The sequence below is a fragment of the Xenopus laevis genome, chromosome 7S (assembly GCF_017654675.1).
Source record: "Xenopus laevis strain J_2021 chromosome 7S, Xenopus_laevis_v10.1, whole genome shotgun sequence".
Lineage (NCBI taxonomy): Eukaryota > Metazoa > Chordata > Amphibia > Anura > Pipidae > Xenopus > Xenopus laevis.
Window position 1 is genome coordinate 108,206,275 of NC_054384.1, and position 24,322 is coordinate 108,230,596.

A 24,322-nucleotide genomic window follows, 5' to 3' on the forward strand; every position below is an offset into this window, starting at 1 on the left:
ATTCCCTTTGAACTTTGCATTATTTTTAAACTGATAAAAGTGCATGTATGGTTTCATATGCTGCGACTGCACAACGTATTTTATATGTGAATGTTACTGTAACATTTTCCCAGTAATTGCTTCCGAGAACAATATTCTAGAAAATGAACTGACACATAAGTGGTTGGTGTGGCAGCTGGAGACAATTTATCAGCCATTTTTTTTTTTTTCAAAATCAAAAGGAATTTTGAAATTCATGTGTGAATGTGTCCCAATGGTTCAATATATAAGTCCAAGAAACCCATTTCAATTGTGAACTCAATCCAGTGAAATCTCCAACCCATGTACAGCAGATTCACAAAAGAAAAATATACAAAGAAATTCTTATACACAATGCTTAAAGGACCCTCGGGGGTTGTTTATCCAAAAACACTCTCTTTGTAGAAATTTTCTTTTTGTCTCATTTTCAGTTCTACCCCAGATCTTCTCTTAGATCTTAACTGGGATATCTCATGTAGAGTCCTGCTGGAACCAATTTCTAAGACCCAGGCCGGACCCGAACTCGCAACTGCCTTATCCGCAACCCTGACCCGCAACCCGCTGACCACCATCAAACAGGAAGTGGTGTTGCTGCAAACCGGAAGTGACATCATAACAAATGGGCGGTGACAGAAACAAGTTTTGTAAAGTATTAAAAGGACTAAAATATAGACAATATAACATTTAGATGAGACCCGCAACCCGACCCACAACCCACAAACTGCATCTATATCCACACAGGTACCTGACCCAATGCAGGATTCTAATCCCATGTCTCTTTTCGTTTTAATGTGGTTTCCTTTCTTTTTCTCTGCTTTTTCCAATATATTTTCATCTTTTGGAGGCACATTCATGCTCCTGCTTGTCTGGTTTAGTTCCCTTTAAGGGATGTTGTACACAATCACCTTTAGTAATTCCATTGTAATGGCTGCTATAGTTTATATAGGGAGTGGTACCTTTAAATTTACTTACTTACTTTAGATCTGTTTTCTAGGTTTTATGAAATCCCCTACATCTCTCTCTCTCTCTTTTATATGAAAAGAGCTGGGGTTGGCCGAACAATTTGCCATATTTTGGGTCCAATATCAATATTTTAAATCTATTTTACAAACTGCTTTTTCATTTATATTATTGGTGTTAATAAATTGTATTCTATTTTGTACTTCCTTTTTTCCTTTTTTAATTTTATATTTACCAGATTTTCCTTGTTATAACCTCTGTCTAGAAATGTCTGTACCATATGTGATGTTTCAACCTCATATAGGTTGTCCGTAGAAGTTTCTCTACGTAACCCAGAAAATTAACTTCAGGGTAACCCTTTGATTAATCCAAACATTTCATGGTTTTCGTGCATCAAATCCTAAAAAGTCACAGGTTCCAGGTATCAAATCCGAAAAAGTCGCAGGTTCCAGGTATCAAATCCAAAAAAGTCGCAGGTTCCAGGTATCAAATCCGAAAATATCACAGTTTTCACCAACAAATAGAAGTTTTTCTACGCACCCCAGCAAATTAACTGCGGGGTAACCCTCTGATTAATCTGAAGATTTCATGATTTTTGGGCATCAAATCTGAAAAAGTCGCAGGTTCCATGTATCAAATTCCGAAAAAGTCGCAGGTTCCGTGTATCAAATCTGAAAAAGTCGCAGGTTCCGTGTATCAAATCTGAAAAAGTCGCAGGTTCCATGTATCAAATCTGAAAAAGTCGCAGGTTCCGTGTATCAAATCTGAAAAAGTCGCAGGTTCTGTGTATCAAATCTGAAAAAGTCGCAGGTTCCATGTATCAAATCTGAAAAAGTCGCAGGTTCCGTGTATCAAATCTGAAAAAGTCGCAGGTTCCGTGTATCAAATCTGAAAAAGTCGCAGGTTCCATGTATCAAATCTGAAAAAGTCGCAGGTTCCATTTATCAAATTCCGAAAAAGTCGCAGGTTCCGTGTATCAAATCTGAAAAAGTCGCAGGTTCCGTGTATCAAATCTGAAAAAGTCGCAGGTTCCATGTATCAAATCTGAAAAAGTCGCAGGTTCCGTGTATCAAATCTGAAAAAGTCGCAGGTTCTGTGTATCAAATCTGAAAAAGTCGCAGGTTCCATGTATCAAATCTGAAAAAGTCGCAGGTTCCGTGTATCAAATCTGAAAAAGTCGCAGGTTCCGTGTATCAAATCTGAAAAAGTCGCAGGTTCCATGTATCAAATCTGAAAAAGTTGCAGGTTCCCTGTATCAAATCCGAAAAAGTCAAAGTTTTCACCAACAAATAGACGTTTTTTTACGCACCCAGTAAATTAACTTCAAGGTAACCCTTTGCTTAAAGCAGGTGGATGGAAACTGATAGCCTTTAGTAAATTGTTCCAATCTGTAGGTTTTCGGGCATCAAATCTGAAAAAGTCGTAGGTTTCAGGTATCAAATCCGAAAAAAGTCGCAGTTTTCGCCAACAAATAGAAATTTTTATAAAGAGTTGTACTAAATTTGCCCTTCAGACATGTAAAGCTAAGGAAGTGTAATGTGCTTGGATCACATTCTAATGTAAATTTTATAGAACAATGAACACAATTCAATTGCTCCACTGAAACGTGTGTATTATAATAAATAAAGTACCCCCAGTTGTAAAATATGAGGATATTAGAAGTTACCTCGGAGTTCTATGACCTGTATAAAATCCCTCGGCCTTCAGCCTCGTGTTTTTATATGGTCATGAAACTCCTCGGTAACTTATAATATCCTTATAATTTACAAGAGGGGGTAGTTTATTCACTTTATACTGCATACCTCCCAACTGTCCCGTTTTTAGAGAACTCTTTTGACAGCTCAACCCGCAGTCCCTCATTTGTACTGGAAAGTCCCTTTTTCTCTGCAGAGAACAGCCACGGCACAAGATAAGATACTTTTGTAACAATTTCAAGATAAGCAAATAACTAATTGTAACAATATAAGATAACAGGTCCCTTGGGAGAAAGACTCACAGCTTGAAGGGCAGAAACTAGGGTTGCCACCTTTTAGCCCAATGGAGAACAGGCAGGGGGCGGGGTTCTGACGGAGAGGGTGGGCTGTGCCAAGGAGGGGTTGGGGCTGGGACATGGAGGGAGCAGACCATAACATCAGGAGGCGGGGCTTTGACATGACGATCTTCGTTTGGCCGATAGCAGTGTCAATCATAGGGATTCCTGCCTGGTTTTCCTAATTTGAAAAAGTTTTTACCCGGGCAGCCCTTCAAATTACTGGGCTGTTTGGGTCAAAACTGGACATGTGGCAACCCAAATAGAAACTCATGTGTATGATCAGTTGCTATTAGACTCTGGTGGGATTCGAGCCAGGGTCGTCCGGCTTTCTGGTGCGATGCCTTAACCATTGGTCCAGGTGAGCAGACAGCAAAGTTGCTCACTAACTGGCACAGACCTGGACTGGCAAACACTGGCAAATACCAGAAGGGCAGCTGGAGTCAATGTGGAGTGAGCTGATGGGGGACTGGTTGGGCCTCTGTGTACTTGAAAAAAAAAGCTGGAGGTTCATGGCTCAAATCCCAGCCAGTTGCATGATATGCGGCTGAATATTCCAGGCTGGATTTGACTAAAATTGGTATGTGTGGGCAGCTTTAATTACACTTGTATACAAACAGAATCATATTCCAGAGGTTTTAATAATGCAAATAAAACTGAATTATTTGCTGTTGGGTCTAGTGACTTATAATATACTCACTCACAATATAGCATGTGAGTGTCACAGACACTTTCCAAGATGGTGACCCCCTGTGACAAGTTTGAAGTCCTGGATCATTGCTGCTATTGACAAGCTCAAACTTTAGCCTCGTGCAATAAGTTCACTATATAAAATAGGACATTTTTAACCACATTTATTTTTAGGGTTTAGTTCTCTTTTAAGGCATTTAAATATAAGGGGCCTTTAACTAGGACACCAGACACAAGGGCGCACCACTTAGTGCCCTACCGTTGCCACCTGCCCAAGACATGGGTTATATAAAGTGCTCTGTTTATACACATAATTCTATCTTATTGTAAAAATAATGCTATATCCTTATTGGCAGCAGGACTACGTGCAATAAAACAATAACCTGTTCATTTTAAACCATAAACAATTATTAATAATGGGAGATAAACCTGTTGATATAAGGAAGTAACGTCGAATTTTATTGTTCCATTTAAGGGTTAGGGTTAACTGTGGTTTAACTTTATCCATAGTCGGTACCTACTGGAGCTTAGGAGGAGCCAAAGAGATGTCAGAAACTGTAGTAATAAAACTATTGAAGGAGAACTAAAGCCTCACTAAAGAAGTAGGCAGAAATGTTGCACATTATGTTTTGTGCTTCTGTACCAGCCCAAGGCAACCACAGCCCTTTAGCAGTAAAGATCTGTGTCTCCAAAGATGCCCCAGTAGCTCCCCATCTTCTTTTCTGCTGATTCACTGCACATGCTCTGTGCTGCTGTCACTTACTGAGCTTAGGGACCCACTCACAATATACAGTACTCATAGAATAGAAATGTCACAATATAAGGCTGATTAGTAATTAATACAGATACTTACTACATGGCAGCACAGAAACCAGTGCAATTAGCATCAGAATTGAATAATCAGCAAACCTGTAGCATCAGCTTATATTACAGCCAGGGAAGCTCATTTTCTGCTGGATAATTAGTGACGAGCCCTAAGCTTAGCTTCTCAACAGCCAATCAGAGCCCACTGAGCATGTGAGTGTCACAGACACTTTCCAAGATGGTGACCCCCTGTGACAAGTTTGAAGTCCTGGATCATTGCTGCTATTGACAAGCTCAAACTTTAGCCTCGTGCAATAGGTTCAGTATAGAAAATATGGCAATTTTAACCATAACCATTTCTGGGGTTCAGTTCTCCTTTAAGGCATTTACTAGCGGTTTCTAGCTACACCTATCACTTAAAATATAAGGGGCCTTTAACTAGAGCACTGGACACAAGGGCTCACCACTTAGTGCCCTACAAGGAACTTTGTTGCAAAGCAAAACCTTTTTGGTTCAATAGAAGTGTTGGTGTTGAGGTGGGCCTTTTAAGGCTTTTAAGTTAGAATCATTTATAAGGTACAAGAAGGCCAATAAATCATGCAAAAAAACAGGCAAGCTAAAATGTATATGGAAAAGGATATTGCAGCAAGCAGTAAAAATAATCCAAAATTATTTTTTAAATATGTTAATAATAAAAAAATTAAGCAGGAAAGGGTGGGACCTTTAATATCAGAGGGGGTCAGCTGGTTGATGAAAACAAAAAAAAGTGCAGATTTTGACCTCATATTTTTCGTCTGTCTACACAAATGAGGAACCAGTAAATGAAGATTTCCTTATTAATAGTCCCAATACTAGTAATACTAAAACTAATGATGCATGGTTCACACATGAGGAAATACAAAAGAGACTAGAACGTGTTAAGATAAACAAAGGTCCGGGCCAGATGGTATTCATCCCAGGGTAATTAATTAGCTCTGTGATTGCCAAATCTCTTTACTTTATTTTTAAGGATTCTTTGAGGTCTGGCATATTGCAGAGAGACTGGTGAATTGCTAATGTGGTGCCTCTATTCAAAAAGGGATCCCGTTCTCAGCCTCAAAACTATAGGCCAGTTAGTCTGACGTCAGTGGTAGGAAAGCTTTTCTAAGGGTTATTAAAGGATGATATTGGACTTCATAGCAAATCATAATACTATGAGTTTGTAACAGCATGGTTTTATGCGTAATAGATCTTGCCAGACTAACTTAATTTCTTTTTATGAGAAGGTGAGTCGGGATCTCGATTTTGGGATGGCAGTGGATGTGATTTACTTAGACTTTACCAAAGCATTTGATACAGTGTCACACAAAAGTTTAATGGTTAAATGAAGGAATGTTGGCCTGGAACATAGTATTTGTACCTGGATAGAGAACTGGCTAAAAGATAGACTACAAAGAGTGGTGGTAAATGGAACATTTTCTAATTGGACCAGTGTTGTTAGTGGAGTACCGCAGGGCTCTGTACTAGGTCCCTTGCTTTTCAACTTGTTTATTAATGACCTGGAGGTGGCCATTGAAAGTACTGTTTCTATTTTTGCAGATGATACTAAATTGTGCAGAACTATAGGTTCCATGCAGGATGCTGCCACTTTGCACAGTGATTTGTCTAAACTGGAAAACTGGGCAGCAAACTGGAAAATGAGGTTCAATGTTGATAAATGCAGGTTATGCACTTTGGCAAAAATAATATAAATGCAAGTTATACACTAAATGGCAGTGTGTTGGGAGTTTCCTTAACTGAGAAGGATCTTGGGGTCTTTGTAGATAACAAGTTGTCTAATTCTGGGCAGTGTCATTCTGTGGCTACTAAAGCAAATAAAGTTCTTGTATAAAAAACGGCATTAACTCAAGGGATGAAACATAATTCTGTCTCTTTATAGGTCCCTGGTGAGGCCTCATCTGGAGTATGGGGGCAGTTTTGGACTCCAGTCCTTAAAGGGATACTGTCATGGGAAAAAAAAAATTTTCAAAACACATCAGTTAATAGTGCTACTCCAGCAGAATTCTGCACTGAAATCCATTTCTCAAAAGAGCAAACAGATTTTTTTATATTCAATTTTGAAATCTGACATGGGGCTAGACATTTTGTCAATTTCCCAGCTGCCCCTGGTCATGTGACTTGTGCCTGCACTTTAGGAGAGAAATGCTTTTTGGCAGGCTGCTGTTTTTCCTTCTCAATGTAACTGAATGTGTCTCAGTGGGACATGGGTTTTTACTATTGAGTGTTGTTCTTAGATCTACCAGGCAGTTGTTATCTTGTGTTAGGGAGCTGCTATCTGGTTACCTTCCCATTGTTCTTTTGTTTGGCTGCTGGAGGGGGGGGGTTATATCACTCCAACATGCTGTACAGCAGTAAAGAGTGATTGAAGTTTATCAGAGCACAAGTCACATGACTTGGGGCAGCTGGGAAATTGACAAAATGTCTAGCCCCATGTCAGATTTCAAAACTGAATATAAAAAAATCTGTTTGCTCTTTTGAGAAATGGAGTTCAGAGCAGAATTCTGCTGGAGCAGCACTATTAACTGATTCGTTTGGGAAAAAAACATTTTCCCATGACAGTATCCCTTTAAGAGGGATATAAATGAGCTGGAGAGAGTGCAGAGACTAAGTGCAACTAAACTGGTTAGAGGGAGGGAAGAGTTAAATTATGAGGGGAGACTGACAAGGTTGGGGTTGTTTTCTCTGGAAAAAAGGCGCTTGTGAGGGGACATGATTAGACTTTACAAGTACATTAGAGGACATTATAGACAAATAGCAGGGGACCTTTTTACCCATAAAGAGAATCACGTACCAGAGGCCTCCCCTTCAGACTAGAGGAAAAGAAGTTTCATTTAAAGGAACAGAGTAGGGGGTTCATCACAGTGAGGACAGTGAGGTTGGGGAATGCACTGCCGGGTGATGATTCAGTTAATGACTATAAGAGGGACTTGGATGATTTCTTGGACAGACATAATACAAAGGCTATTGTGATACTAAACTCTATAGTTAGTATAGACATGGGTATATATCATTTATGTGACAGTAGGGAGGGGTGTGTGTATGGGGCTGGGTTTTCATTTGGAGGGGTTGAACTTGATGGACTTTGTCTTTTTCAAGTCCGATTTCACTACTGTATGTAACGTTTGCCACCTGCCCTAGGATATGGGTTATATAAAGTTTCTGCACCTGATTCTATTTTATTATAGAAAAAATATTGTAAAAATAGTACTATATCCTTATTGGTTACATGGTTATGTGTAATAAAACAATAATGTTTGTTTTAAACCATTAACAATTTATAATAATGGGAGATAAACCTGTTGATATAAGGAAGTAACGTCTAATTTTATGGTTCCATTTTATTCAACGTAGGAGCTCCGTGGTTTAACTTTATCCTTATTCGGTGCCTACTGGAGCTTATGAGGAGTCAAAGAGATGTCAGAAACTGTAGTATAAAACTTTTAGAATAGAAATGTCACAATATAAGGCTGATTAGTAATTAATACACATAATTACTACATGGCAGCACAGAAACCAGTGCAATTAGCATCAGAATTGAATAATCAGCAAACCTGTAGCATCAGCTTATATTACAGCCAGGGAAGCTCATTTTCTGCTGGATAATTAGTGACGAGCCCTAAGCTTAGCTTCTCAACAGCCAATCAGAGCCCACTGAGCATGTGAGTGTCACAGACACTTTCCAAGATGGTGACCCCCTGTGACAAGTTTGAAGTCCTGGATCATTGCTGCTATTGACAAGCTCAAACTTTAGCCTCGTGCAATAAGTTCACTATATAAAATAGGACATTTTTAACCACATCAAGTGGTCAAGTATTTAGTTATCTTTTTAAGCATTTACTAGTTCCTCTTATTTGGGAGGGTTTAGCAAGCTGTATATGAAGTTGTGGTTCTTCTGCAATGTTTCTAGCTGTTTAAACTCTCCATCCGATACCATAATATTTTGAATCCCAGTCCAGCCCTGGTTTTATAATGTCTGTTGGCTTTTCACATAAAAGGTGACTGTCTGAAGGACTTCCAGTGCTCAGTGAGACTGATGCCCCTAACAACATATAAATATTCAGCAACTTCATGTTTCAATCCATTATCTCAGTAGATGCAACACAGGGAAGCGAGAGACTCCATTTCTTCTCCTGGGAAACCCTTGGGTCAGGTCACCTATATGCATTCTCTAGAAGAATTGATCAAGGGCATCAAAAACTCTTGACGTGTAACATAAAGTCTTACATTTGCCACCTCAGAATGGGGGAGGAGATTAAAGTTACTCAATGTTATTACTGACATGAGAAGCATCAATTTTTGCATCTAACCTTACATACAATGGTTCTTCTGTCGATTTTATACTGTATTATTATTATTATTTTTTCCAACCATCTTATTTTTCATTCCTTGCAGCTTCTACTTGTCAATTTAAGAATTCCATCAGAATACTAGAGACCGAAAGATCGGATGTTTGAAATGACACAGACTGGGACCCTTGTTCATTTAGAATGAAGGCTATAAATCTACATGACATCTCCCATAGGTGCCATAAGGCCTGTTCAGCTCGGTGCCAGAAGTGTCAGTTGGCTTCAGTAGTCACGAGCCAAGTGAGTTCCTTGTTTGTTTTGCAGATTTTCTGTATAAATGAGGATGAGGAGAGCTTTCCTTGTCATATGAGTCTGAGAGGAGAACAGGTGAGTTGGATTTGAGAGATCTGATGTAGGCTTTCTCCATGGGATTGAAGCAATATTGCTTTATTGATTCCTTTGCTGCTCAGCTCATTTCCATGGTCAGCGCAACTTTGCTTTGGGTTGGATCTCAAACAACAGCCCAACTTCACATTGTATAGACAGTAGCTTTGCTTTTCTCTATTTAGCTGATTTGTGACCTTGTGGTGGCCCGATATTGAATATAAGAATTATTTCTAGAATCTGGGCCTTTGGACTTTATATAGATATTTAGATATTGCTCCTTGTGTTCTATATACTGTAGTTATCTATGGAAGCATGTTCTAGGTTCTGTATTCCTGAGTCTTTCAATTGATGGCTCAGAATAAGCTATCCAAAAGGTCTTCATCTTACCTTGAATCATCTTAAAGGGGTTGTTCACCTTTAAATTATCGTTTAGTATGATGTAGAGAGGGATATTCTGAGACGGTTTGGAATTGGTTTTCATTTTTTATTATTTGTGTTTTTTTGAGTTATTTAGCTTTTTATTCAGCAGCTCTCCAGTTTGCCGTTTCAGCCATCTGATATCTAGGGTCCCCATTCCCCTAGCAACCATGCATTGATTTGAATAAGAGACTGGAATATGAATAGGAGAGGAATTGAAGAGAAATATGAGAAATACAAAGTAGCAATAACAATACATTTGTAGCGTTACAGAGCATTCGTTATTAGATGGGGTCAGTGATCCCAATATGAAAGCTGGAAATAGAAGAAGGCAAATAACTATAGAAAAGAAAAAAATGAAGGCCAAATGAAAAGTTGCTTACAATTATTCATTCGATAACATTAACCACCCGTTAACCAAATAACTAGGAAACCAACTTAGAAATGAGATATGGAGACATGAGGTGATTTGCAGCACAAATACAACCCTTCAACATAGAGATGGAGCACTGCAGGTCACCCAGGTACAGGTTTCTATGTCTTGGCTAAATTGATGGGGTCTTTGCAATCCAAATTGTAACCTTTCAGCTATTGATGACAGCATAATATCCTTTGGTGGAGGGAGACATGTTCCACATCCCAGAATTTACAATTTCTACGGTGTAAGTTGATAAAGATATTCCTTGGCCACCGTGGGTAGGAAAGGGAATGACAAGCTGTTCACTGTGGAAACAGATCTTCTTCTTTATAGCGAGTATCTAATTGCCATTGAATTCTTCAGCCTGAACTACACCTCTAAGTCCTTGGTACGACCAACTGGCCAGCTGTGATGCTATAAATAAGTAAAGCAAAGAACCTAACCTGGTTAGATTGAAACTGGCTGAAAGGAGCCAAAAAGCCCTTCATGTGCAAGACATGCAACATAAGGCCCTCTGCAAACAGAAGGTATTTACTTGCCTCTTACTGTATACATAGCACTGCCTTAATACCAAAAATGAGAATTTAACTCTCACATAAGACATTATGGGTGGAGACATGCAAATCACTCCTTTATGTCCCTTTGGCCAACTATACACCCAGAACTGTTGGTTTTATAACACAGAAGTTCAAATGGTAGGGTGTTCCCAATTTTTATTGTTGTGTTCTGAACACAACTTAATAATACCTACAACACCACACATATATTCTTGTAACAACTGTGATGTCTTCCCAGTATTTTATAAATATATATAGCTAAATCTTTGTATAGGCATGTGGTATTCTACTAAAAATGAGGATTCCCATAATGCACTGATCCCCAACCAGTGGCTTGTGAGAGACATGTTGCTTCCCAACTCCTTGGGTTTGCTCAAAGTGAATCCAAAGAACAGGGGCGCTCCGCCAATGAGGAGAGCTGAGACACTCGCCTGAGGCTGCAGCGCCAGAGAGGATTCCAGGGGCGGCAAAAAGCCGCTCCTGCACCTTTAAGAGCCGAATTTCCGTTTTCTAAACCGGAAAATCCGGCTGTACTATTGAGAGAGAGCACAATTGCGCTCTCCGCACTAGTGATCCTGCCTCCCCTCCCAACAGGTAAGCCGGCGAGGGGGGCAGCATTACAGGAGCCGCCTCAGGCGACTCCTTCGACAGGATTGGCGCTGTCAAAGCAGGTGATTATTTTTGAATTCCAGGCTTGGAGACAAGTTTTGGTTGTATAAAAACCAGGTGTACTGCCAAACAGTCTCCTGTAGCTGCCAGTCCACATAGGGGCTACCGATAGCCTATTGCAGTCCTTATTTGGCACCCCACGGAACCTTTTTCATGCTAGTGTTGCTCCCCAACTCTATGTGCATTTGAATGAGGCTCATGGGTAAAAAAAAAGGCTGGGGACCTCTGCCCTAATGCAGAGATAACCTTGTGAGATCTACAGAACATTGTCCAGCTTCAGCTTTCCTTGATAGGCTGCCACCTGTATGTACAGTACTGTTTACAGTATATATATATATATATATATGCACACAGCAGGAATAGGTCTACAACTGCATTTATTCTTTTTCCTTTTTTCTTATCTCTCTACCCTTGTGCTCAGCATGAGTTCAATGAATATGACTCAAAAATATATTTTTCCTGTTGTTTTAATCACTAGTATACAACCGTTGCCCTGTGTTGTGACTGTTTTATTAGTACAAATATGGGATCTGTTATCTGGAACCCGCTATTCAGAAAGCTCGGAGAAGTCGTCTCCCATAGACTCCATTTGATCCATATTATCCAAATCTTAAAAAATAATTTCCTTTTTCTGTGTAAATATAAAAACAGTCGCTTGTACTTGATCCCAACTAAGATATAATTAATCCTTATTGGAGGCAAAACCAGCCTATTGGGTTTATTTAATTTTTATATGATTTTCTAGTAGACTTAAGGTGTGAAGATCCAAATTATGGAAAGATCTTTTATTCTGAAAATTCCAGGCCCTGAGCATTCTGTAAGATACCTGTAAGACTTTCTTATGCAGAGGTTTAATCTGTGCACTTGGAGTCTAATTATCTATTGTTACGTTATGGTTTCCCAAACTCAGATACCAAGGTTCCGGTCATGGATCACACTTCTGCCTATTAATGCCTCCTTTTACTTTGGGAGGAGCCCTCTGATACTTGGATGCTCCAGGTCTTAAAGTGAGTGGACGAGGGCGAGAGTTCTGGGCAGACAAAGGAACTGTTAATGTGTAACAGGAGGGACAGAGAAAGGGAAAAGTGTAGTCGTAGAACAGGCCGGGGTTAAACTAATCAGTGCAGTATGGAATCAGGAACCAGAAGTCTAGTCAAGGATACAGGCCGGGGTCTAAACAATCAGTAGCGCAGTACAAAGTCAGGATCCATAAGACTGGTCAGTAACAGGCAATGGTCGGTTCAGGCAGCAATACAGGGCTAGTCAAGAACAGGCAGGGGCCAAGGAACAGAGAAACAGACTAGAAGTGCACTCAGGAGCTATCAGAAATAGACCTACGTTGGGCAAGGCCCTTCCCCCTCCCAGGTATTATTACATTTACCCCTCAAGGACCAAACATGGAGCTCTCTTACCCTCATTAATTCAAGAAATAACAAAACACATAAACGTAATTGATTTGCACTGACGGCAGATTTACCCCGGGGTTTAGAAGAGATGCACAATCAGAGTCTGCGGGTGATACTCAGTTGTAGCTCAGATGTATTGTGCGGCAGGATCTTTTGTTCAACATAATGTTGTCTTGCAGACGTGACCAGAAGGTGGGGAACTAAATCAAAATGAAAACATTTCTTCCGCTCCTTCTTGGTAAGTATCGCCAATTTCAGCTTTTTGAACAAATTTGTACAGTTCCAAAAAAAATTGAATTTATTCAAAACAAATATTGTCTTTTCTTTCAGTTGCGACGGTGTGTTTCGGAGACTTGGCCACCGGTAAGGTTACTGCAGGAGTGTTCAGCCAACTGGGAGGGTGGGGGGTAATTGCTGCGGCTGTTTGCTGATAGAACAATATATAGTATGTTTTATTCATTTAAGATAAAATAAAATTGTTAAATATTCGGGAAATATTCTTTGTGTCCTACATACACTATTAAATATACCAGCAGGCCTGAAATATTATTTTCAAACCCCTCAGTGACTTCTAATATCTTTATCATTTACAGTAGGGGGTACATTATCCCTTATAATACATGAGTGATACTCAGAGTTCCCTGTATAACTCAGCCTGCAGCCTTGTGCCTTTATATGGTCACAGAACAACCCCTCAGTGACTTCTAATATCCTTATCATTTACAGTAGGGGGTACATTATCCCTTATAATACATGAGTGATACTCAGAGTTCCCTGTATAACTCAGCCTGCAGCCTTGTGCCTTTATATGGTCACAGAACAACCCCTCAGTGACTTCTAATATCCTTATCATTTATAGTAGGGGGTACATTATCCCTTATAATACATGAGTGATACTCAGAGTTCCCTGTATAACTCAGCCTGCAGCCTTGTGCCTTTATATGGTCACAGAACAACCCCTCAGTGACTTCTAATATCCTTATCATTTACAGTAGGGGGTACATTATCCCTTATAATACATGAGTGATACTCAGAGTTCCCTGTATAACTCAGCCTGCAGCCTTGTGCCTTTATATGGTCACAGAACAACCCCTCAGTGACTTCTAATATCCTTATCATTTACAGTAGGGGGTACATTATCCCTTATAATACATGAGTGATACTCAGAGTTCCCTGTATAACTCAGCCTGCAGCCTTGTGCCTTTATATGGTCACAGAACAACCCCTACAGTGACTTCTAATATCCTTATCATTTACAGTAGGGGGTACATTATCCCTTATAATACATGAGTGATACTCGTTCCCTGTGCCTTGTGCCTTTATATATACAAACTAACACGGCTGTTTTTCCTTTACAGATCCAATACTCTATCCATATGGTCCATCAGAGGGAGACAAAGTAACCCCCAAAAAAGATGACGGAGCAACTAGTGCCATTCCTATCTCTTCTGTTTTTATCTTTTTTGAAAAGCAACATAATTCGCTCTATGTAAGTGCCCTTCGTTCGGTTAGGAGCAGTGTCAGTCACTGGAGATAAAGCTTTTCAGGAAACCACTTTCTATATTCTTAGGATTTATCTGACTTTACTGTTTTCGTTGTCCCTTTCTAATGGCTGCACTGCTGGTCCTGACTATTTTAAAATGTAGCAGAAGCCAGCCTGACCTGTGAAGAAACATGCAGGAGAGCTGCCTTCTGCTACTTTTGGAGGGAGCAGTGGTGCTCAATGTTGTATTTATGTGGCTTTTTCATGTCAGCCGGGAGTAGAATTTTAGATACTTTCACAAATATATGACTGTGTAACAAATTCTATAGTCACACACTGCCACCCTCTGGATAAAGATGGCGTAACAGCTGCTAATCTTTCTGCCCATGTGATCTTTCTTGAGGATTGTGACCTCCCTCCTTTGCATTTCTAGGTGAACAACAATGGGGTGATCTCTTTTGGCGTGGCCGTGTCCAGCTACACCCCTAATGCTTTCCCTCTGGCAGACGGAAGACCCTTTGTTGCTCCCTACTGGGGGGATGTCAACAATGAAATAGCAGGGACAGTTTATTACCGTGAAAGCAAAGACCCAAATCTATTGGAGAGGATATCCAACGACATGAGGAAGTACTATCCAAACTTTAATTATAGGGCCACATGGGCCTTTGTCGCCACTTGGGATAAAGTCGCTTACTATGGATCAAGTTCTAGAAAGGTTTGTGTACACATATATGCAGGTATGGGACCTGTTATCCACAATGCTTGGGACTTGGAGTTTTCTGGATAATGGATCTTTCCATAGTTAGAGCTTAGATCTTCATATTTTAGTCAACTAAAAAGTCATGTAAGCAGTAAATAAAGCCAATAGGCTGATTTTGCCTCCAATAAGGATTAATTATATCTTAGTTGGGATCAATTACAAGTTACTGTTTTATTAATACAGAGAAAAGGGAAATCATTCATAAATAAGTGGATTATTTTGATTAAATGGAGTCTGTGGGAGATGGGCGTTTTGTAATTTGGAGCTTTCTGGATAACAGGTTTCTGGATAATGAATCCTATATATATATATACACACCAATTATACCGATTGGGACCTTTACATCGGGCACAGACACAATGTAAAGAAATTGGCTTTTACAACAGGGAGTGCTGGTCTCAGAATAATTGGCGTATACATAATTACCGTGCACCCCTCCCTTTGCTGAAACTATTTGCCTTGGAGTGCGGATACTCACTTGGAAGGACGGATATATATATATATATATAGATATATACACAAATAAACAGCAAGTAAACAAAGCCCGGTATCTAGAAATATTGATTAATGCATTAGTATAACTAATGTGGTTACCACCTGGTTGTTATGTTTCTGTCCCAGCTGGGAAAAAATATATAATTTTTTGTTGTAACTTATATTTTTATTGAAAAGATTTAGGTTGTTGTACAATATACATGCCACACATTATGTTGATCCCATCAGTAAGAATATTGTAAGGGGTGTGCAAAAATGCTAGTACAGAAATATCCAAATGTATCGCCGTATATCTAGACATTGTTATGTTGTCACATTGCACTCTTCATTGACATTCAACCAATATGTGAATTTGTGGGTATAATACCAGAATGCAACCCAGAATAATACAATAACCAAGAATAAAATCACACTGAATAAGGTAAAATGAAATAAAATAAAACCTGCAAAACAGTGCTTCAACTTTCCAATATAAAGGCTTTAAATGGCTCCCTAGGGGGATAAAAAGCTAATGCATTATATAGGTACTTACTCATCAGTAGCTCCCAGGGTGCCCAAACATCCAAGAAATGTTGAGTATTATTCTGTATTATAGCGAAACCTGACTCAAAAACCTTATAGGAGTTAATCCTGCATTTAATTTCAGCTAGGGTGGGGGGACTAGGGGATTTCCATTTTGCAGCTATTAGGAGCTTGATTTAGTAGAGCCTGCGTAGATTTGCCCACTTTCGAAAGGGGTTTACCCAATAAAAAGGTACATTGTTCCATTGGGACAGGTTCATGTAACAGTCTATTAATAAACTCGAAATATCATTCCACAATGGTACTATATTTGGAAAGTCCCAAAATATGTGGGGAAGAGTACCTATTTCCCCACAGTTTCTCCAACATAATGGTGAGTGATTTGGAAATAATGAATGTAACTTAGCCAGGGTATGGTACCAAAACATAAGAATTTTATGTATATGCTCCTTTTGCTTTACACATGTTACCATTTTTTTTTGCATTTTCCCAGATGGATACCCACTCATTCTCTGTAAGAGGATGGGCTAAGAAGTAGTCCCACTTATCCAAATATGGATGCCTAGGTGTTGGTGTTGTCTGGGGTTCAGACAGCATCTGATATATATTAGAGATTAGCCCCTTTTGTGGAAGACCACGTTTTGCTAATAGCTCAAAAGGCATAGGGGGGTTCAATTTTGCATTATCACAGAAAGGCTTTGCAAAGTGCCTAAGTTGCAAATGTTCAAAAAATGTCAAAGTCTCCTGGGCTGTCCTTTGTCTTAGATCAGTAAATGGCAGGATCTCCTTGGTATAAGGATCCAGTAAATCCCCAATAGACTGTGTTTCTGTGGATACCCATTTGCTAATACAATTTTGATGAACCCCAGGCTGAAAATCAGGGTTGTTGAGAAACGATGTGTTTAGCAGAAAGTTATGCTTCTCTCTTAATTTATACCATAACAAGAGTGTATGTTGTGTAGATGCCAACAAAATGTCCCTGTCCCACAAGGGACCCGGCTTTGACCAGACCCAATGATTTAAATGGCTTACAGTAGACATTTAGTTCTCTATAAGACCCCATTTAGTAGCAGGATACCAACTTGCCCAAGCTAAAAGCTGTCTCAGATGTGCTGCCTCATAATATCTACTGAAGGAAGGAACCACCAGTCCACCCAACCTATGTGGCACCATCATAACTTTTTTAGAGATTCTATGTTTGTGGTTGGACCAAATAAAGTCATGAAATATTGCTTGGATCTCATTAAGGTTTTTTTGAGATACAGGAATAGGCAAGGTCTCAAACAGATAAAGGATTTTAGGCAAAATAGTCGTTTTCACTGCAGCTATCCTGCCAAACCAGGAAAGAGAACATTTTGACCATTTAAGTACTAGGTTCTTTACCTTTTGTATCAAGGGGACATAATTACACTTATACAAGCCAGAGTAAGCTGGGGCAATTTTTATCCCTAAATATGATATTGAAACCGTCTGCCATTTATACTGAAAAGAGCCCTGAAGTTGTTGTAGCAGTGGCTGTGAAATATGAATGAGGAGTGCCTCAGTTTTGCTAAGATTTACCTTATAGCTAGAAAGCTTACTATACCTATCCAGAATCCTATGTAGGTTTGGGAGAGAGATTAACGGTTTAGTTATTATCAACAGGACATCGTCCGCGAAAAGTGAAATTTTGCATGTAGAGGGGCCCACTGTAATTCCTGAGATATCTGGGGAGTTCCTGATCACTGCTGCCAGCGGTTCTATGCTAAGGGCATAGAGTAAAGGGGATAACGGGCACCCTTGTCTGGTCCCATTTTTAATATGAATATATTTATATTAGGGATGCACCGAATCCAGGATTCGGTTCGGGATTCAGCCAGGATTTGGCCGAATCCTTCTGCCCGGCTGAACCAAATCTGAATCCTAATTTGCATATGCAAATTAGGGGCAGGGATGGAAATTGCATGACTTTTTGTCCAAAACAAGGAAGTACATTTTTTTCCCCGTCTGACCCCTAATTTGCATATGCAAATTTGGATTTGGTTCGGTATTCGGCTGAATCTTTCGCAAACGATTTGGTGGTTTGGCCGAATCCAAAATAATGGATTCGGTGCATCCCTAATTTAGATGATTGACCCAGAAGTTTCAATTGGGTTGTAGGGTGGCTATATAAACCTTTTAGTGCTTCTAAATACGGACCAGAACATTTAAGATGCTTTAACAGAGAAAATAGAAAGGATCATCTTAAGCGATCAAATGCTTTTTCAGCGTCGAGACTTAGGAGAACCACCGGAGTTGACCTTCTATTCAATATCTCAACCAGATCGATTGTACGCCTAGTATTGTCCCCTGCTTGTCTCCCTTGAATGAATCTCACTTGGTCTCCATGTATAAGTTTGGGGAGTACAGGCGCTAACCTGTAATTTTGGAAAATAATTTAAGATCTGAGTTCAGAAGCACGATTGGCCTATAATTAGAGCACTGACTAGGGTCCTTTCCCTCTTTAGGTATGTGAGTAAGGTAGGAACTCAAAAATGTGGGCGGAATCGTTGTACCCATAAGAAATGCATTGAATATTTTAACTAAATAAGGGGTAAGGATATGGGAGTAAATCTTAAAATACCTATAAGGAAACCCATCCGGGGCCGGGGACTTACCATGTGGCATATTCTTAAGCGTAGGAAAAAATATATTTTTTACCAATAGGGGATAGAGATAAAATGTTTCCTTTATCCCTTTCTGTATTTAAAGGGCTGCCAAAAAGTAAGTGAATATATACTGTATTTTTTATACTAAAGTTACTGTACCAGCCCACAGGTTCTGCAGCCCTATACAGTAATGCTCCAGGCCTTCACAGTTGTCCGCAGCAGCTCCCCATCTTGGATTTTGTTAGGCCTGCACATGCTCAGTAGGCTCTAGGTTGCTTTTTGGAAGCTGAGCTTAGGGAGTCAGGGGAAATTATCAAAACATTAGCAGAAAGCGATGGTCAATCATCATACCATCTCATATAAACCCTCCCAATGTTAAAACCAATTGCAATTCAACACATTTGTTGTATAGATAATCAGTTAGAGCCTTGTCTATTGGCCCATTTAGTTCCAACAGATGTGTTGAATTGCAATTGGTTTTAACATTGGGAAGGGTTTATATGAGATGGTATATAAGTATCTGTACATTGTACTGACGAGTGCCGACCGTCTAGAGAGATCTGCACCACCAGGGCAGCAAGCATCGTGGAAAGGGTGAGAGGTGCGGTTCATCTACACATATAAGTATCTTGGACATGTGTCCCATTAGAGACTGCCTATGACTAAGTGTTAGGTAAGCATGAAACACGTTAGGCTCCATGTCGGGTGACTGATATTTTAACATGATCCAATAAAATATTTTTTTACCCTAAAAGGATGCATATAGTTTTTTTTTTGAATAATATGTTATACCTCTGTTTGGTCACTAGAGGATTCTAGCATGCCAGAACTTGATTATTATATTTATAGTTCTATAGCCAAGACTCTAGCTATACATCTTTGTTGCACCCACCAAAACACCCTCTATTTGTTAATGAAGCCAAAAGACTGCAAAGGCATATTCCCCAAATAACAACACAGCTTCAGTTTTATGGTACTTTTTAGATGTTTTAATGAGGATTGTTTCATGCTGAATTTTTTTTTTTTTTTTTGCTCTCAGACAAACACTTTCCAGGCTGTCCTGACCACCGACGGCAAACTAGCCTTCATCATCTTGAATTATGGGATCATTACTTGGACAACAGGAAAGGCCAGCGGTGGAGATCCTCTTACAGGATTAGGAGGTATCCCAGCACAGGTAACTCATTTTAATACAAAACTGGGTTATATTAAAGTTTTTGGGGATTTCAAGGGTCTCTGTGGTTACTTAGCCAGTAGGACACCAGGAGATATGCTAATAGACGTATCAGAAGACCATGTAGTCCATCTGTCTATCTGATCAACATGTAATGTTTCTATATTTGTGTAACCTTGTTATGAGCTAAGGGGGCACAGTCTGAAGGCCAGTTAAGATGAAATTTGGGGTGAGTACCACTGGAACTATAGCAGGGTGACTGTTACTCCAATGTTTCTATAGATCTGTTACCTTGTTATGAGCTAAGGGGGCCCAGCCTGAAGGCCAGTTAGGGGCAGATTTGGGGTGAGTGCTTATTCATGCCCTGGGTGTCATTGGAACTATATCAGGGTGACTGTTATCCCAATTTTTCTATATCTAGGTAACCTTGTTATGAGGTAAGGGGTCCAGCCTGAAGGTTAGTTAGGGTGAGATTTGGGGTGAGTGTTTATTTGCACCCTGTGTTCCCCTGGAACTATAGCAGGGTGACTGTTACCCCAATGTTTCTATATATCTGTAACCTTGTTATGAGCTAAGGGGGCCCAGTCTGAAGGACAGTTAGGGGGAGATTTGGGATGAGTGCTTATTTGTATCCTGGGTACCCCTGGAACTATAGCAGGGTGACTGTTACCCCAATGTTTCTATATATCTGTAACCTTGTTATGAGCTAAGGGGGCCCAGTCTGAAGGTCAGTTAGGGGGAGATTTGGGGTGAGTGCTTATTTGTACCCTGGGTACCCCTGGAACTATAGCAGGGTGACTGTTACCCCAATGTTTCTATATATCTGTAACCTTGTTATGAGCTAAGGGGGCCCAGTCTGAAGGCCAGGTATGGGGAGATTTGGGGTGAGTGTTTATTTGTGCCCTGGGTATTCCTGGAAATGTGTATCTATATACAAGTATCTGTAACTTTACTATGAATTATGGGGTCTAGCCTAAATGCTAGTTAGGGCAAAATTTAGGGATTTCTCTTCTGCATATTTCTGGAAGTACTTAAGTGTGATGGTTATAGACACCTTACCAGTGTTATAAGTCAAGAGACCTAGGCCATATCTATGTTGTGGGGGTGAATCCAAAAAGAGTCTACAAATTTGTGCTCCATTGGAAAGTGTCCATTTCTACGGGTTGGTTAATAATGGCATAAAAAACATTAAGAAAATAACCTTGGCGTTTTTCCTGTCTTTCAGGCTGGTTTCAACAGTGGAGACAAGACTAATTACTTTAATATTCCTGGGTCAAGGACACCTGATATCGTTAACATTAATAAGACATCCAATGTAAACACCCCTGGGCGCTGGGTCTTCAAGGTGGACAAGTTCAGGGTGGCGGGTGGATGTGTCTATGAAGGTACTTTATATCTGGGATGTTTTGAAATGATTCGAATGCCCCCCGCCCGTATGGTTCCCAAATTCATTCTATTAGCTGTTGTTGTATGCCCATGCCATATGATATTCATTGTGCTATAATCTCGCAGAAAACACCCATTTGGCCACAATTTGTTGCACCAATGACATTTTTTTACCTCTACAGTGTAAAGCAGTTTCAGGTGATCCAGAGCAGAGGGTTAATAAAGTTTTTCTCATGTTTCCAGCTCATTTTGTGCGCTACAACGAGACCTTCTGGAAGGATCCCACCTGTGAGACGAAGTGCAGATGCAACATGGATGGGGACGTTGAGTGCGAGCAGGAACGGTGCTCCGGAAATTTGGTCTGTCGGCCCTCGACCTGGCACTACTCATGCAAAATTGGCATTGGCCTATGCTTTTAAGGGGACTCATCACACATTTCCCTTTGTATTATCATTATGTTTCCTCTTCTAAGTTTTAAAAGTACAGTTAGAAATATGAAATAAAGAATTATTAGCATAACTTAAAAAAATCTATATTCTTTGCATATAAGTTCTGGTCTTGTCATTGGTATTATGTGCTAAGATCAATATTAAAAGCAAGCAATAAAACATTCTAGCACGACAAGAGGATTTCATTGATGTTTACAGAAAGTCTTTAATGGCTTGGCGAAGGTATGATGGCTCTCATGTTTGACTAGGTTCTCTGGTGAGAAATATCAGTATTTGGTGCTGAACATTTATAAAATGAAAAGTAAAAGTAAAACCCTTCTTAGTAACAGGAATAGTGCACAAAGGATATGGACATATTTTGGGTTACTACCAAAGGAAACACTTAGTGCTTAGAAATGATAATGAAAGCAAATAGATCCACACAGGTTTGGATCCTTATGTAGTAATCTGAACAATTATTAGGGTCACATGTAGAGATACTTGATCCGTTCAATGCCCAATATCTTGGTCTACCATGGATAAGAGCCTTCCATGGATAAGAGAGAGAGGGATGGTTTGGGGCATGATGGGGAGTAGATATGAAAAGAAGATGACAAACTTTCTGATGAGTCTGGTAGACCAGGGAATAGAGGGATGCTGACATGTATCTAATTAGATAGGTAGTATAAGGGGCTCAAATTAAGTTAGAATGTGAGCAATGAAAGAGGATTGTTTTATACTTCTTCTTATTAACATGTATTTTTAGAGCGCCAATATATTTTGCAGCACTAAAAAAATGTGATTATATAAGAAATCACATGAATGACATACATAGAACAGAGTTACATACATAACAACCAATGCAAAAGGTGAGAAAGACCCTGTGCAAAAGAGCTTACAATCTAAAGGGGAAGAGAAAGAGACACAAAGCACAAGAGTGGGCAAGATCAAAAATAAGCAGGTAAGAGATGTAGCATATGGTATTGCGTTTGGTAAGTAAACGAAATGAGGGTAGGCTTCTTTAAATAAGTTTGTTTTAAGAGATCTTTTTATAGCAGAAAGGGAGAAAGTCAGACAGACTGTGGGAGAGAATTCTAGGGGAGGGGTGCAACCCTTGAAAAGTCTTGAATGCGAGTGTGTGAGGAGGTAATGAGAGAAAAGTTGAGGAGCAGGTCAGTAGAGGAGAGTAGTAAGTGGTTGGGTGAGGATATAGAGATGAGTTCAGTGATGTAGGGTGGTGCAGAGTTATGGGTGTATGAAATGGAAGTAGAGGAAGATTTGGGATAAAGGACCTAAACATTGACACAGATGGAAGCTAAGGAGGGAGGTAGTGGTGAAATTTGAGGGGAGGGGATCATCAGAAAAGTATATGTTTGCCAGTGAGGGATTGGGTTTAAGTTATTGTAGCTTCATAAAGAGCTACTTACACACAGTTTCTTGTTGTTGCCATTGGAGCTGGCAGTTGGCTGAGAACATTTCGGAGTTCTAATATCATGTTTCTCCTCGTGCAGAGTCAAACTGAATTGATCACAAAGTGCCTTCTACTTTCCATTGGCATGAATGAGAAGTACCTTTGGGTTACCCTGTGCTGAATGGAGAGTGAATCAAAGCACCACCAACAAATGCCAACGTGAAACAGCCCCACAATGAATAGTGTCTACTTTGACTGCCCTGTAGTGACTATTTCCATTTATAGCTCCTAGCCATAAAAATCAAGAGAAGAGAAACAGCACAGCTAATTTCAATGAGTCAACTAAATACTTTGAGCAGATCATTTTGGTGTCATATATATTAACGTATATAGAGACAGATAGATGGAAATGTGGTGGAAGCGTTACTGCCTGCTCATTCATTTGCCTCTATAGAAATAGGAGGAGACGTTAAGATGTTTCACTCCATTTCCATCATTTATTATTATTAAAGGAATTGAAATGAGATTAAGGAATGGGAAGCAGCTGTGTTATTGCCAGCACAAGTAGTAGCACTCAAAACTTCTTATTGCCCACAGGGCTAAGTATCAATTCGTGATCAGTTTTACCTTGCAATCAATGAAGCAACTATTATTTATCAAAGGCATCCCTGAGTGTCATGTTATCTGGAAGACATACAAAAATACTGGGGATTTCCTGTATTTAACACTTTTTTTCAGTACTGGAATGATTCACCTAGGTAGCCAAATTGGGTATAGATCCACTACTTTGGTGACCAGGCCAATTGAGAGGATTTTTCTATGTGCACAGATGTAGCAATGATTCCCCACACTAGTGCATCAGGAGTAGTTTTATTAATAAGTTAGATCAGAGGATCTAGAGCAGAGATCCCCACCTTTTTTTATTAGTGAGCCACATCCAAATGTAAAAAGAGCTGGGGAAAAGCACAAGCATGAAAAAGTTCTTAGGGTGCCAAATAAGAGCTGTGATTGGCTACTTGGTAGCCCCTATGTGGACTGGCATCCAACAGGAGACTCTGTTTGGCAGTATACTTGGTTTTTATGCAACCAAAACTTTCCTCCTAGCCAAGTATTCAAAAATAAGCATCTGTTTGAGGCAACATCCAAAGGGTTGGTGAGCAACATATTGTTTACAAACCGCTGGTTGGGGACCAATAGAATGAGAGCTAGGAGAGACCACCAATGTCAGGGAACCCTTGAGCAGGAAATGAAGGGGTTAATATCTCTTTTGAAATGGCCCAGACCAGTATACCTTGACTGTATCCTCCCTCCTTCACTGAGATGTTTCAAAAGAGATATCAACCCAGGGCCGCCATC

At 39.8% G+C, this 24,322-nt stretch overlaps 1 protein-coding gene across 1 annotated transcript; it reads left to right on the forward strand.

Moving 5' to 3' along the window:
• The first annotated feature begins 10,539 nt into the window (after positions 1 to 10,539).
• LOC121396617 (alpha-tectorin-like) lies at positions 10,540 to 21,748 on the forward strand. The gene is made up of 8 exons (XM_041571737.1): positions 10,540 to 10,575; positions 12,860 to 12,918; positions 13,011 to 13,043; positions 14,039 to 14,169; positions 14,597 to 14,878; positions 19,607 to 19,744; positions 20,967 to 21,126; positions 21,371 to 21,748. The coding sequence occupies exons 2-8, from the start codon at positions 12,891 to 12,893 to the stop codon at positions 21,544 to 21,546; spliced, it is 948 nt and encodes a 315-aa protein (XP_041427671.1). The 5' UTR covers positions 10,540 to 10,575; positions 12,860 to 12,890; the 3' UTR covers positions 21,547 to 21,748.
• Positions 21,749 to 24,322: the final 2,574 nt, after the last annotated feature.